This window comes from Anomaloglossus baeobatrachus, chromosome 2 (genome assembly GCF_048569485.1).
Source record: "Anomaloglossus baeobatrachus isolate aAnoBae1 chromosome 2, aAnoBae1.hap1, whole genome shotgun sequence".
NCBI classification, from domain to species: Eukaryota; Metazoa; Chordata; class Amphibia; order Anura; family Aromobatidae; genus Anomaloglossus; species Anomaloglossus baeobatrachus.
This window is the reverse complement of record NC_134354.1, coordinates 158,606,837-158,621,927: the sequence shown is the minus strand read 5'-3', so window position 1 is coordinate 158,621,927 and position 15,091 is coordinate 158,606,837. Positions and strand designations below refer to the sequence as shown.

At 40.7% G+C, this 15,091-nt stretch overlaps 1 protein-coding gene across 2 annotated transcripts in view; it reads left to right on the top strand.

The window, feature by feature from the left end:
* LOC142287665 (interleukin-5 receptor subunit alpha-like) overlaps window positions 1-15,091 on the top strand; it is a 131,388-nt gene that overhangs the window by 100,655 nt on the left and 15,642 nt on the right. For both annotated transcript variants that reach the window (XM_075333456.1, XM_075333457.1), the window contains exons 5-8: window positions 7,584-7,692; window positions 7,783-7,961; window positions 10,154-10,347; window positions 11,876-12,020. In XM_075333456.1, coding sequence (XP_075189571.1) covers window positions 7,584-7,692; window positions 7,783-7,961; window positions 10,154-10,347; window positions 11,876-12,020 — 627 coding nt within the window. The remainder of the gene's footprint in view (window positions 1-7,583; window positions 7,693-7,782; window positions 7,962-10,153; window positions 10,348-11,875; window positions 12,021-15,091) is intronic.

Below are 15,091 nucleotides of genomic sequence, written 5' to 3'. Positions count from 1 at the left end.
TTTAGCTGCAGCACACATCGGGTAATTAACCCGATGTGTGCTGTAACTAGGAGAGCAGGCAGCCAGCGCTCAGTGTGCGCTGCTCCCTGTTCTCTGCACTTGTAGCTCCGTGCGCTGGTAACCAAGGTAAATATCGGGTTGGTTACCCGATATTTACCTTAGTTACCAAGCGCAGCATCTTCCACGCGGCGCTGGGGACTGGTCACTGGTTGCTGGTGAGCACACCAGCAACTCGTGTAGCCACGCTCCAGCGATCCCTGCCAGGTCAGGTTGCTGGTGGGATCGCTGGAGCGTCGCATTGTGACATCTCACCAGCAACCTCCTAGCAACTTACCAGCGATCCCTATCGTTGTTGGGATCGCTGGTAAGTTGCTTAGTGTGACTGGACCTTAATGTGTATAGGGGTCATAAATGTAGGGATTGTGAGTAACGACTAATGACATGCTGTCATACGTATGGACTGCTACCCAGGGATAGGGGCTTCTCTGACCCTGTAAGGTGGAGAACCCTGACTTGCCCTCAAGCCAAGGGTACACTTGAAGGTAGTGAGGCATGACCCTCCGACCTGTCCTTCTCTCCTACACGGACCTTGGTCTAGGGACCCACTATCTGTTCAACGGGAGAACTCCAGGGAACAGCACAAAAAAAATGAAATAAAGGAAAATAACAAAATAACTTTGCTTCGGCAAATTTCACTTTGTTTGTAGAAGGCTACACAAACTAGGATATAACATGACCAAACACACAGGCTGTCTCTATCAACTGTGGAGAGTAAATAACCAGCACTGTTCGAAGGATGCTGGAACCTTTTAAAGGTCCAGCCTAATAAATAACTTAGAGCACCAGGGAATGCCTCTAAGCAGACTTGCAAAAGAAACATTAACCCTTCGTGCTAAAAGGAAAAAACATCCAATTAAATGAGGACGAGTATCGCTGGAAAGAAACCAGCGTGACACATGCCCTCACCTTGGGGAGTCGTGAAAATCATGGGCTCAACTCCACAAGAGCACATTGGATTATACAGGGATGGAAATTTCTTTCCAATATATGTATCAGCTCACCGTGTAGAAGCTCAATCCCGGTTTTGTCCTGGAGCACGGACAGGCACTGCCACAGCCCGATATAGCATAATGATTAAGGGTGAGTGTTTCACCTGAAACGCGTAGTGCTGGTCATGTTATTCGCTGCATCTGCATGATAAAATAAAGACATTGGTTTTCTTTGCCTGAAGAGCTGGACATCCTTTCTTCTTTTATGGAAATTTCTTTGCCAGATCTTTGGGGGTATACTACAAGTGTGGCAATATCACTTTAGAAATACAGACAATAATTTGGCACTCACAGACAATGATCCCACGGGAATAGTGAAGTATGAAGAAAATACATGTCACAGATAATGATTTTGGTCTGCATGGGAGCCTTCATCAGCTTCCATCAGATATATTGCAATTGTTAGAAAGAAGGAATGAGGGTGTTGTATTCTTGCATTCTATCTTTACATCAGTTACAGAAACAACCCAATATTTTGTACTGGTTGGTACAATAAACCAACAAAGAAAAAATACTTATAAGTAATAATACTTGTAAGTAATAAGTCTAAAAATAATAAATATATATATATATATATATATATATATATATATATATATATATATATATATATATATATATATATAAATTTGTATTAAAAGGTCCACAAAATAGGTCAACAAAGGGGACAGAGCATTAAAATGCAACTTACACAGCAAGAGAGGACATACAGTAATAGATAAAAAAATATATATAGCAGGTGAAACAAGTATTGAACGTGTCCCTAATTGTCTAAGTAATTATATTTACAAAAGGGCTATTCACATACATTTCTCACCTGGTGTCAGTTATAACCCGACCAATCTACATAGGCAAAGAAATCAAACCGTACATGTCCATAAATTTAGTGATATGTGAGAATGGTAAATTATACAGGGAACAAGTATTGAATAAGCTTACTGAAATTTATTTTAATACTGTGTACAAGAGCCGTTGTTGGGCATGACAGCTTCAAGATGCCTCCTGTTGTTATGCACATACTTACCCAAACACGAGTAAAGAGAGATATAAAGTCTACAACAGTGCAGCCGCACCCACATCCTACCGGTTTCTATACATATCAGAATATCCTTAGTCATACAGTTAAAACCACTACTCGGACCTGACTCCCTAAAAGGTCATAAATTTGTTTCTTGTTCCCTGTGAGAAACCAGAGGAAAGGTCCATATGCACAACTAACCAAGAAAGGGAAAATGTGCACAGGTTGACAGGAACCAAAGGTGAGGAAACTAAAAGCACATACACAAGGGGGAAAAAGGAGAATAATAAATGAAAGCGATGAAAATCTCCCACCAAACTAACTGAGGACAGAAGAAAAGTGTTGGGAAGGAAAATGAGAAAACACAGAGCAGTAAGATATAAAGTTTTTGTCTAGCGGGCCAAATCCCTTATTTGCAGGGCTGGAACGCCTTAGCTGTAAACTACCTAGAAATATAGCCAGTAAAGAAGGCTGATGCAAGATGAGTATAAATGGCTCCACCCAAGCTGTGATAGGACAGAGACAAAATAGGAAAGTGAGGAACACCTGAATAACAGCAAGGCTAAGGAAATAAAGCAAAGATAAAATACCCATCAGCAGTTGGACAGAGGCTGACCAGGCGGTGGCTCAGCAAGGAAAGAAAATAAGGTCTTATCTGGGAGATGATATGTCTTGGAGGGATAGAAGAGGCTCGCCTGAGGTAGTTATGGAAGCCACAACTCCTATTTGAGCATAGACACAGCTGCTGCAGCACCCCTGGAGCGGTTGTAGAAGCTGTCACATCTCCTCCTTCAGCTTCTACGATTTATACATTTTGACAAATCTGTATGTGGAAAAATAGGCCCACACCATCATGTTCCCACCTCCAAACTTCACTATCTGTATTATGTTTTTGGGATTATATGCAGTGCTTTTTGGCCTCCAAAAATGATGTGTATTATGACATCCAAAGAGTTCAATTTTGATATCTTCTGACCAGACTATATTCACCCAGTATTTTACCGTCGTGTCTAAATGTTGTTGAGCAAACTTTAAATGCATTTGAACATACGTTTTGTTTAGCAATAGAGTCTTGCATGTTGAGTGTGCATACCTGCCATGGAGGTTGAATGCATTACTTACTGTTTTCTTTGAAACAGTTGTACCTACTTATTCCATGTCTTTCTGTAGCTCTCCACAGGTGGTCCTTGACTCTTGGACAATTCTTCTGAGAATTCTTTTCCCTTCTCTGTTTGAAATCTCGCAGAAACCACCTAGTCATGGCCGTTTTCTTAATGAAATTATGTTCTTTCTACTTCTGGATTATTGCCCCAGCAGTGCTTACCAAAACCTTCAATAGATTAGAAATTCTTCTGTACCTAATGTGATCAGTATGTTATGCAACCATTAGGTTGCAGAGGTCTTGTGACAGCTCACTGGTTTTACCTATCATGAGATGTTTCTTGTGTGGCACCTTGGTAATTAAACACCTTTTTTAGGCAATCAGTTGAGCCAGCTGATATTTTTCAGTGGCAGAATTGCTGTCTAATTACTGATAAATTTCAGCTGGAGTCATGACTTTCCATGGCTTTTTTCAACCTCTTTCTTTATGTCCAGACCGCAACGGCAAAGGATACAATAGCAGATATCAGGATGTAAAAAAGAATAATACTAAGAATAAGTAGTAATTACACTTTATAAAAAAAATAGTGACACAAAATGACAACCAGATAATAATACAGTGAATATAAATAAACCTATAACAAGTACATTCTGATAAACAACATATTAAAGAAACAGCCATATGCAGTGAAAAAATGTATAGAGCCCAGTGAAGTGCTGAAAAACCTTACCAGGGGAATATCCTGACGCATTTCGCCGTGACTTTTTCCAAGGGCGTATATATACATATACACACCTGGAAAAAGCCACAGCGAAACGCGTCAGCGTGTTTTTAACTATTCTGTTTATGGCCTCCGACACACATCCGTGCCGCCGGTAAGTGTTTGCCATTTTTTGCACGTACCGGCGGCACAGAGACACGTTCAGCAATGCTACCCTATTGTAGCAGGCACACACATGTAAAACCACACGGAACGTATGTCCGTGTGCGTTTGTACGTGTGTGCGTTTTTCTACACGCTGACATGTCCATGTTTTCTCCGGCAGCATGGGTGTCACATGGCTCGAACCCATACCACACGGATGTAGTGTGGATGCGGTCCCGTGTGACACGCGCTGGAGAAAACACACGTGTCAGCGAAAAAAAAAAAAACATTTACTCACCTTCTCTAGCCCTCCTGTCTCTGCCGCTGCTGCCACTTGCTGCCGACCGCCGCTCATTATGCTTATTTAATATTCACTTCACTGCGGCCGGCAGCAGCAGCAGCGGGGAGACGGCAGGGCTGGAGATCAGCACCATGGACAGCAGCGCGGACCACGTGAGTATGCAAATTACCGGTTCTACGTGTGCTATCGCGGATAGCACACGTAGAACACACATGGACCGCACGTACCCGAGACACGTACTTACCACATGCAACACGCAGGGTAAATACATGTCTCGCGGCACGTGGGTGTTTTTAACGGAAGTGTGTTTCAGGCCTATAACAGTGTTTTACCTTTTACCTATACTTAAATGTACCTAACGTACTTGTATGATTTATCTGCTGCATATTAATCTACATTAATATTTCTGGTGCTATACCCTGATTGCTGTCTACACTTCAATGTATGTACTTTTTTATTATTACTTTATTTTCTCTCCTGCTGTTTATGTTTCATTTTATTGCTATGTCCTCTTTGTTGACCTCTTTCGTGCCCCTTTTATTTATTATATGTTTATATTTCAGGTTTGTTTTTTTTAGGTTTATTAGCATTTACTCTTGGTTGTTTTTGTTTGGCTGTATGCTGCCTCATATTAGTCCCCTCATGTAATTACCCATACTGTTGGTGACATGACTATAAATTCTAACACACTGGTTTAGATGAGTATTTACCTCTTTTAGGCTTTTTTTTCAGTGAATTTTTATATTTATCTTCTCACTGGTACAATTGTCTGGTAGACATGGCATATAAAAAAATACACATTGCAGGTATCTTAATAACAAATATAAACTGAAAACTATAAAATCATATACACTCAAAAATATATTTATTAATGGTTATTACAAATACACCCATCACTACTCATCAATGGTATATTTCATTGTATTTCAATAGCTATAAAAGGAGAAACATTCACAGAAAGTAAAAAGGAGGTTATGCTATGTAGACCATGATAACGAGGTAGATAACATTATTGTGAAACTACCATAATCAAGCACAAGTAGGTGATTGTCATGCTTGGTCAAGAAAATGCCCCGCACACGATGCAAAACAGAAGTTACAATGGGGATGGAAAAGGAGAGGAAGGCACCAGTGATTGATAGAGGGGAATGGGTCATCTCCTGACACTAACCTGTGTCTGAATGCTAAGCTCCCCTAAGTTCCCTATACGAGTGCTTCCCATTAGTCGGCCTCACATGCCTAGTCCCTAACTGTCCCTTCACTGATCCTGAATAGTGCCAAGGCTGATGAGTGCACTAGACTTCACCACAACAGTAATAAGACACAGGGAAGGAAGACAGACAGAAGCACATAAACAAAAAGGATATACACCAACTATGGCAGCCAAACACCAGGGCTGAAGAAGACTCAACTTCAGCAACTTCAAGAGACTTGCTTCTTCCACCACGCTCAGTTCAGAATGTTGAGATTCTATAACTGGCATCAGGTGGTAGAAATGTGACTATTTAAAGGAAAAGGCAGTGGTCACAAACCGACTGCATCTAAGATTGAACTGACAAGGAACCACCAGCAAGGAAAGAGTCAATAACCCTTGCAGCACCAAAAGAAAGCAAATACATTTAAAACAGTACAATGTGAGCCTTTGATCCCAAATCTGTCACATGTCTCCCAAGGACAGGAGACCCTCCTAACAGTAGTATAATAATACAAAGCTTTCTCGTACCCAGAGAGTGACAGCAATATGAATGCAAGCGATGACCAAAATAAAGACAGTACTCATCTAGTTACAGAATAACAAAATTAACATAATTGTTAGTATCGAGTCGCAAAATACAGAGGATGGTATTCCTTCCTCACCCCTGAAAATGGTTGCAAAGGAAAATCCAGTAAGATTCCACTCTGCACTTTGACAGTGAAATGTCTCTTAAAGACCTTATATTCAGGATCAATAAAAATGACAACCAACAGTACTTCACTTTCTTTATTAAAAAGCAAAAACAATTACGGTATTCAAATGCAATTTAGGCTATGTGGACACGTAGCGTTTTTGTTGCATTTTTTCATGCATTTTTTCTTGCCGATTTTAATGAATAAAAGCGAGGAAAATGCATCCCAGCAAAACCTAGGAGAATCCTGACTTACTGTGCACATGCTGCTTCTTTTCTCCTTGCAGATTTTGTTGCCAAAAAAAAGCAGCATGTCAATTGCTTCTGTGGTTTTTTTTTCATTTCTATAATCCCCTGCAGTGTTTTAACACTACAGTGGATTATATGGGAGCACTTTTCCTCACACACCATGCACACAGCATGGTGTGTGAGGCTCTCTGTAGCTCAGTAACCTGGGTCATCATGGTGATGACCCAGGGTTGCCACAGCAGTATTCAGGTCCCTGTGAACGCATTACAGTGACCTGATCACTATTGAGAGGTAGGTGATTCCTCTCACTGCCTTGTAAATGCTGCAGTTGCATTGATTGCAGTATTCAGGGGGTTAAAGTGTTGGGAGCGGTGCAGGCACCACTCTGGGCAGTGAAAGCCGGGTCCCAGTGGTAACATGAACTGGAGACCTAGTGGCGATCATTGGGGTACAGCCAGCATAGGGACCCCCGTAATCGCCATGTAAAAAAACACATAAAAAAAAGCATGTGAAAAAACATGCAATAAAAAATGTGCGTTTTTTCAGCTGCTTTTTTCCTTCCAAAACATGCTTTTTATGGGCAGAAAAGAAGCACATAAAAAAGCAACGTGTGCACATAGCCTTATATTATATGCTGTGCAGATTACCTAAATTTTGTAATTCTAATCTCTTGTATACATTTTAAAAAGGAAATGACTTAAAAGGCTTTTCCAATACCGGACAACCCCTTTTAATGTCCCCGATGTGATATTTTTTATCTTTATTTAGCACATTGGAGACATTGAAAAGGGATTGTCCTGTAGTGGACAAATCCATTTAAATAATTTCCATATCAGTGTTACTTTACTATACATGTATGGCCAAAGTTATATATAATATAATGGGGTAATAAAATACTTAACAGCTACAATTTCTTCATACTCCCAATTATATATCCAGTGGAAGTTACTTATGTATAGTAATTCCTTGACTTTTCAATATTCTCTAAACTAAAATAAAAAGCGCATTTGCCATTATGAGTCATTATATATCACAACCGTGAGTATGTTTTAGAGCTTATTGTGTAATGCAGTTTTTCTCTTGTGCTCATAAAGATATATATTTCTTGTTTCAGTTTACATCAACAATGTTTCATGTGTGTTATTTGACAAAACAAATCTAAATTGCTCCTGGGATTTTAGAACAGATGCCCCCGATGACATTAACTACTCCTGTGCATTGAGGTATCACAATTTACAAATGACGTTAAATTTTCTATGAAATGCTGAAAAACTGAGCAAAAAACCCTTACTGTCCATATTTTATTGGCACAGGTCAAATTTCAAATGGTTGTTGTGTACAAACTATATCAAGAGACATCAAAAGAACATTGGCTGCTCCATGAAAGATGTCTATTCCGACTATAAAGACGATAGTCTTCTGAATAAGATAAGGATTAGATTCTTTAGTGCTTTATACAATTTCTCAAAAACGTTCAGGACAGAAGCTGTAGGTGAGACACACAAAAATCTGCCATCACTATCTTTATAATATGCAATGCAAATAATATATTAGTATTTAGCATATTTTACCAAAACCGGTTACCCCAAGACAGGATAAGTGTGATCTGTTATGTTTAATTGCGTAAGTGTCTGAAAATATGTGATATATATGTGAAATATATGAGACAGACCAGTTAGCAGATTCCTCTGGCGGAATAAGGTTAACACTTGGAATTATGGGTGGTCAAGAAACATTCAAATTGGTCATTAGATACCAGAGAACTTGGCACACCAAAATAAAATATATTATACCGGCAATCCAAAAATTGTAAAATGTAACGTTTTGACCCCTATATTTGGGTCTTCTTCAGACACAATATATTCTTGTGTAGGGATATGCCTTTAAGGCCTCTGCCACACTCACGTGAAATTCACGCACGTGCCGAGAGACACGTATTTTCCCTGCGTGTTGCGTGCAGGTAAGTACGTGTCTCTGGTACGTGCGGGACACGTGTGTTCTACGTGTGCTATCCGCGATAGCACACGTAGAATCAGTAATTATTATACTCACCTGGTCCTTCCTGATGTCCGCGCTGCTGTCCGTGGTGCTGATCCTCGGTCTCCATCCCTGCCGTCTCCCCGCTGCTGCTGCTGCCAGGCAGTGAAGTGAATATTCAATGAGAATAATGAGCGGCGGTCGGCAGCAAGAGGCAGCAGCGGCAGAGACAGGAGGGCTGGAGAAGGTGAGTTAATGTTTCTTTTTTTTTTCAATGACATGTGTGTTTTCTCCGGCGCGTGTCACACGGGACCGCATCCACACTACACCCGTGTGGTGCGGGTGCGGGCCGTGTGACACCCGTGCTGCCGGTGAATAAACGGACATGTCAGCGCTTTCAAAAACGCACACACGTACAAATGCACACGGACACACGTTCTGTGTGGTTTTACGTGTGTGTGCCTGCTACAATAGGGTAGCATTGGTTAAAGTGTCTCCGTGCCGCCGGTACGTGTAAAAAATGACAAAAACGTGCCGGAGGCACGAATGTGTGGCGCAGGCCTAAGATGGTATTTCTGTTAAAATCACCGTGAGATTTATAGATAAATCAGGTTGCTGGGCTGTATAGATGTGATGGCGCGGTACAGCAGAGCATCTTACATGCAGGAGAAGGTGCTATACCACGCCATCACATCTATACAGTACAGCAATCTAATTTATATATAAGTCTCAAGGTGAGTTTGACAGTATCACCATATTAAAGGCATATTCCTACAAAAGAATCTATTGTGTCTGATGAAGACTAAATAATAGGGGTCAAAACGTTATAGTTTACATTTTTTGGGATTGCCTGTATAATAAAGTCCTTATGTTCAGTTTTGTTGTGTCAGGTCCTCTTTTATCAGATTAGTCTGACAGCAACTTATGTCAGCTCCAAACAGGCCAAATGATTCCCTTCCCCAGTATAAGGAAAAGTCAGGAGGTCCCTATATATATAGTCCAATCTCACTGAAATTGGTGGGATTGAGTGCCTTTAATCTACTGTGTATAACAGGTTTTAAACTGACTCAGCACTAGGAAATCATGGTATAAAAAAACCTAATTTAACACCTAACTTGTCATCTGTTAAACAAAATAACTCTCGAGGTTTTTGCCACGTAAACTGACAGCAGCAAAATACAGGATCTGAGACCCTGATTCAACTGATGTGTCCCTTACTGGCCTCCACTGTGTAGTTAAGATCAAATTACTGTTTTACCGGCAGGAAATTATTACTAGGAGACAAATAAACCCACTGCAATATAATTTCCTAAATTCCTGAGCTTTGTATAACCCCTCCCTAACTACTGATTGGCAGTTTTCAGCCTATGCAGAGTGTTCACAGAAAGCTACCAATCAGTGATGTGGGCGGGATTATAAATTGCTCAGCATTCAGAAGACTGATACTTCTTCAGCAGAGATAAGGCTGATTTTTTAATAAAGACAGCATGTAGCCCAGGAGGGTCTCTGCCCCTATATCGTTCTGATCTCAGATTCCATAGCAAAAATCTGGAAACAGAGTTAACTTTCTGTAAGATTCTTTTATAATAAAGGTATTTCAAAACAATCTGTTAGGCTAATGAAACTGCTGAACTGCATGAATTTTATTATTCTATGTGACACTGCAAAAAGAATCATGAATTACTCAAAATCTGTAATATTTTGTAGAAATACTCACCCCTCCAAGGCATATTAAAGTGTTTTCTGAAAATGGGAATACTATAATAAAATGGCTTCCACCAGCAAGTGTGGCGAGCACTGGCCTCCAAGATGGAATAACGCCTACATATAATCCTAAAGAAGAACACAATTTTATATATGAAATAAGAGTTGTAGAGAACAAATCAAAAGTATTATTCCGGGTAAGTTCACTCAGATCCCTATTCCTTACTACATCATGTAGGTAATGCAGGGGCGGGCATATCATTGGGGCAAATTGTGCGGCAAGACAAGGTCCCAAAGATGAAGGGGCCATTTCTCCTTTCAAAGCCAGTGGAATTGTGCATTCTGATGAGTTATTAGACTGCAAAGGGCCTATGTATTGTTTTATGAACATGGGCCCTATTCTTTGTGTGTCTGCCCGTGGCGTAATGTAATATTCCAAAGAATCCCAACTGCAAATTAACAAATTAAACTTTTAAATTTGTCATTTTTATCCTAAAAGACTTGCTGTTCTAGAGCAGGAGGAGATTGATTGACATCTGTTCAAGACTGCTTAAGACAATGATGAAAATGCCAATCAATCACATACATACTATGCGTCAGCACACTGCAACTAACTAAATACCTTGCATCTTTGTGCAATAACAATAGACAAATGCCCTTGATGGTGTCATTTACATAAAGCTTAAAAAATTGTATTTTTAGTAATGCAAAATGTTTATGTTATCTATCCCATCCTATTATTCCCTACTGATTTATTACACTTTTAAGCATTTTAATTGATTTTTTTTACCCTAACACTCGAACCCCATTTTTTTTCTCATGGACTCATTCTAAATAGCGTTTTTTTCTGTAGACTTAACCACACATCGATGCTTGTTTTTATGAGATGTGTAGTTTTGGAGTGATTTCATTTAGGAGAACAGATAATAAGCTTCACTTGTTGATGTTTATCTTATGTCTCTTTTTTTACTTAGACCCACAGCATCTCTATAGTATAAGACCGGGGTCACATTGGCATATAGCCTCAGATTATTCTCTGATGCAAGAGCATCTGATGCTATATGCTAATGACACTTGGGTCAGACTGTGCTAGCATTAGCCGAGTGCCATTTGCTGTGATCCGATGTGATGATTGTACCACAGGTGAGGAGAAGATGGAAATATTAATGTCTCCATCTTCTCCGCTACCTGTCTCTTTGTAAATTTGACTGCATTTGGATGTCATGTTTCCGGTGCACCCATAGAGCTGTATTATAGTACAGTTGGAATGATGATGTGAATTTACACTTTTTATTTGTTGCATGCCATTCTCAGGCAGTGCTGGCTCTCCTCTTTTTTCCATAGAGGTGCATTGGTGAGCGTGATCCAAGACACACTGCCAATCACAGCATGCCGCCATTGTTTTCTCACCTCGAATCGGCATGAGAAAAAAAATGGCAGATTTGCTCCTCCTCATTGACAAACATTGGTCTGAGTGCAATGATAGATTTTCTCGCACTGCACTGGTCCGATTTAAATGCTAAGGTGATCGAACTACAATAGCATTTAGTAAAGAACGAACTGCAAGCTCTCCAAGCCATGCTATTATAGTAGGCTCAATGAATATTTGGCTCAATACTAAGGAGGTAATAGCTTTTTAGAGCACTGTGTCTATAAAGCAATCCTGTACACGCACAATAAAAAGTATACATTGATAAAACTATATAATATTCTTCTATATTTCAGGAAACAAATGACACTGACAAAGGAGAACAGATATTTACTGATTTGGCAAAGGACAAAAAATACTACATACAAATAAGAGCGCGGCACAGACATAGAGTAAGCAAGTTTTGGGGAGAATGGAGTAAACCGGTATTTATCAATGAAGGTATTTTATACATAAAAACTTTATCTTTTCATTATATTCTGGACAGCAGAGAAAAAGGCACATCAAGTTTCCACAATCATTGTCCATGCCAACAAATTTCGTTGAAGCACCCATTACATATATTCCCTCAGCTTTTCAACATTTATCTGTAATGTAGTGTAGTTGCTACGGGGTTAGCGGCTTAGAGAGCGGATGGTAAATACAAATCTAGGCGCAACATGGGGTCCACTTTGCTATGGATGTATATAGCTGCTAAGAGCCCAGGGAGCTGGACGGACAACTACAGACTTCAGTATAATTCGGTAAAAATTAACAGGGTGCAAACGGTCAGTGTTATTTGCACACTCACTCTACTATGAACAACTGTGGGGTCAAGGTGACCATGCCACAGTTGAGAACCGAGCTGTTAGAAAAGCGGAAGTTCAAATGCAGCAGAGTCACACTAAGCACGCCATTGCTGTACCACCTGCCACAAATAATGAGGTACAGGTCAACAGTTCATTTACCCAGCGCAGTTACTCACTAATATTACTCAGTAGCAAAATGAGCAAAGAGTGCTCACTATAATTAGACCTGCCTAACAGAACCTCACACCGCAAGGCAAGAAAAGACTGAGCACCATCCGGCTTCCATATGTAACTTAAGCACCATTCAGTCTCAGCTCACACCCAATCAGCATAGCTGACATCCAACGAACAATCCGGGGAAGCCATGTCATCAGGGAAGCTGACATCCAACGGCCAGTCCGAAGATGCTACGTTACACGCATGCGCAGTGGCCAAAGAGTGAGGCTTAGGAAAAGACTCAGTCCGTGCATGCACACTCACCCGCTTTCCACACTTAAACTCTGGTAGGTGAACAGCCACCGGTAACAGAGCGGAGAGTTAGGCCAAACGCTGAGAACGGTGCCGAGGTGGAGCAGAACACACAGAATGGGTCTCAGCAACGGAGAGACAGGAGGCACCCTAACTACGACCCGAGAAGGAGGACACCTCCGGCATATTACTGTAACAGTAGTTGTGCTAAAATACACTGCCTACCAATCACAATCTTCTGATTAGTGTGACTTCAATTCAGACTTGCCAGGGATTTATTGGTGGACTGGAAGTTACTTTCAAAATGTAAACCTATGGAGCCATGTTGAGTCTCTGTATGCTTACACCACCCCACACAGCAGTCTCTCTGGAAGCCATTCAAGGCTGAAGAGCTGTTGAGACACCTAGAAGATGACCACAGCCATGCTGGAAACTAGGGAAGGTGGCAGTTGGTAAGTGTTTTAATAAAACTACATAACATTACAAATATAAAGGTTTAGGAGATAATATTGTTGACAACAGTGCTTCATTACCTGTAATGACCTATTTGAGGGATTAATCAAAATCAGGTAACTTTAAAATATGTCAGAATTTGATGTTAATATGATAATTGTGCGTAAATGCCTCCAAACACAAAAGATAAGGCCGGGGCCACACGGGGGACCACTGCAATCCTCACATGACACTTGGCTCATGCTGGCAGTACAGCGGGAGCCGAGTGTCATGTGATTGTCACTGCAACTGAGGATGGCTGGTGCAATCAGATCACAACTGCAGGGGGCAGGCTGGCCCTGAGGAGGGGTGGGCCGGTGCTGCGGAGGGGAGGGTCGGCGCTGTGGAGAAGAGGGAGGGATTTATCTCCCTCTCTCCTCCGTTGCCGGCTATTGCCATTCCCGCTCTGCACTCGCAGTACATCAGTGTACTACGAGTGCAGTGCGAATTTTCTCTCACCCCATAGACTTGAATGGGTGCGAGAGAAACAAGGATTGCATTACACCTGCAGTATGCTGCGACTGTTTTCTCAGTCCGATTAGGGCTGAGAAAATAATCGCTCATGGGTGCTAGCACATAGGCTAATATTGGTCTCAGTGGAATGCGATGTTTTATCGCATTCCACTCGCTCCGATTTTCATGCCATGTTTCTTTAGGCCTAACTGTCGGTCAAACGAATATTCGACTGATAATCTTGGTCCTGCTGCACATTCCTGTGTTCCCTATTAAAAAGTCACTGCCAAATTCCTCTGGCAGCAACTGACTTCCTAGAAGAACAAAAGGATTACCTATTGAAATCTAACATGCTGGACCCTTCTCTTCTGTGACATTCTCTGCCAGGGAAATCAGAAAGTCTCATAGACATTGGTCTGTTGGCTGATCAATCCAATATCAGTAAGTTCATCTGACTTTAGTCTGTTTCTATTATTTAAGGAAATTTGTCAATTAAGTAGGAAATGTCTGAAACTGTCCTAGAGGTAGTGTCCCTATAAAATGTTATTTAATTCAGTTTATGGCACAAGAACTGAAAATACAGTTTGCTTTTAGACAATAACAGGAATAAAATAAAGGAGAAATATTTATTAGTTTACTAAGAACATATTCCAAAGTCAAGTCACTGTCCCCATTTAGGCAAATGTGGATGGATGTTTAGGCATGTCTATTAAACATGATCTCCCGATCTGAACTTTAGAGCTTCAAAGATGCCTATGAGGATATGAAAGGGAATCTATCAGAAGGATCCATCCCCCTAAGCCTTCTATATGGGTATATACTGTAAGTCATAGGACGCTCAATAGAGTTATACTTTGATAACTGCGATTCAATATCTTATCAGTGTGAGATATCTAAATATCACAGTGTAGTAGAACTGAACTTTGTCTTCTTACAAACACATTTTGTTGCAGCTCTGCTGTATTGCAACAATATTGCAAAACTGACTATCTATGAGATGGAAGCTGAAGCACTGGAAGGACACCTGCAGATGTGTTTAAAAGGAATCTGTGATCAGGTTTTTGCTAGGTAATTTGAAGACCGCATGCTATATGGGTTAAAACAGATATTTCAGGGATGAAAATAGCATGCTGTAGGGGTTAAAACACAGATTTCAGGATGCCTGATGAAGATGTATCAAGCTCCATGCTATTGTTTAACTGGAATGTTTGTTTTAGCACCAAGAGATCATCGTTGCCTTGCCTCTGGCAGTCCGGCACACCCCCTTCTGTGATTAGCAGATCATTATCTAGGACAATTGTACATAGAGAG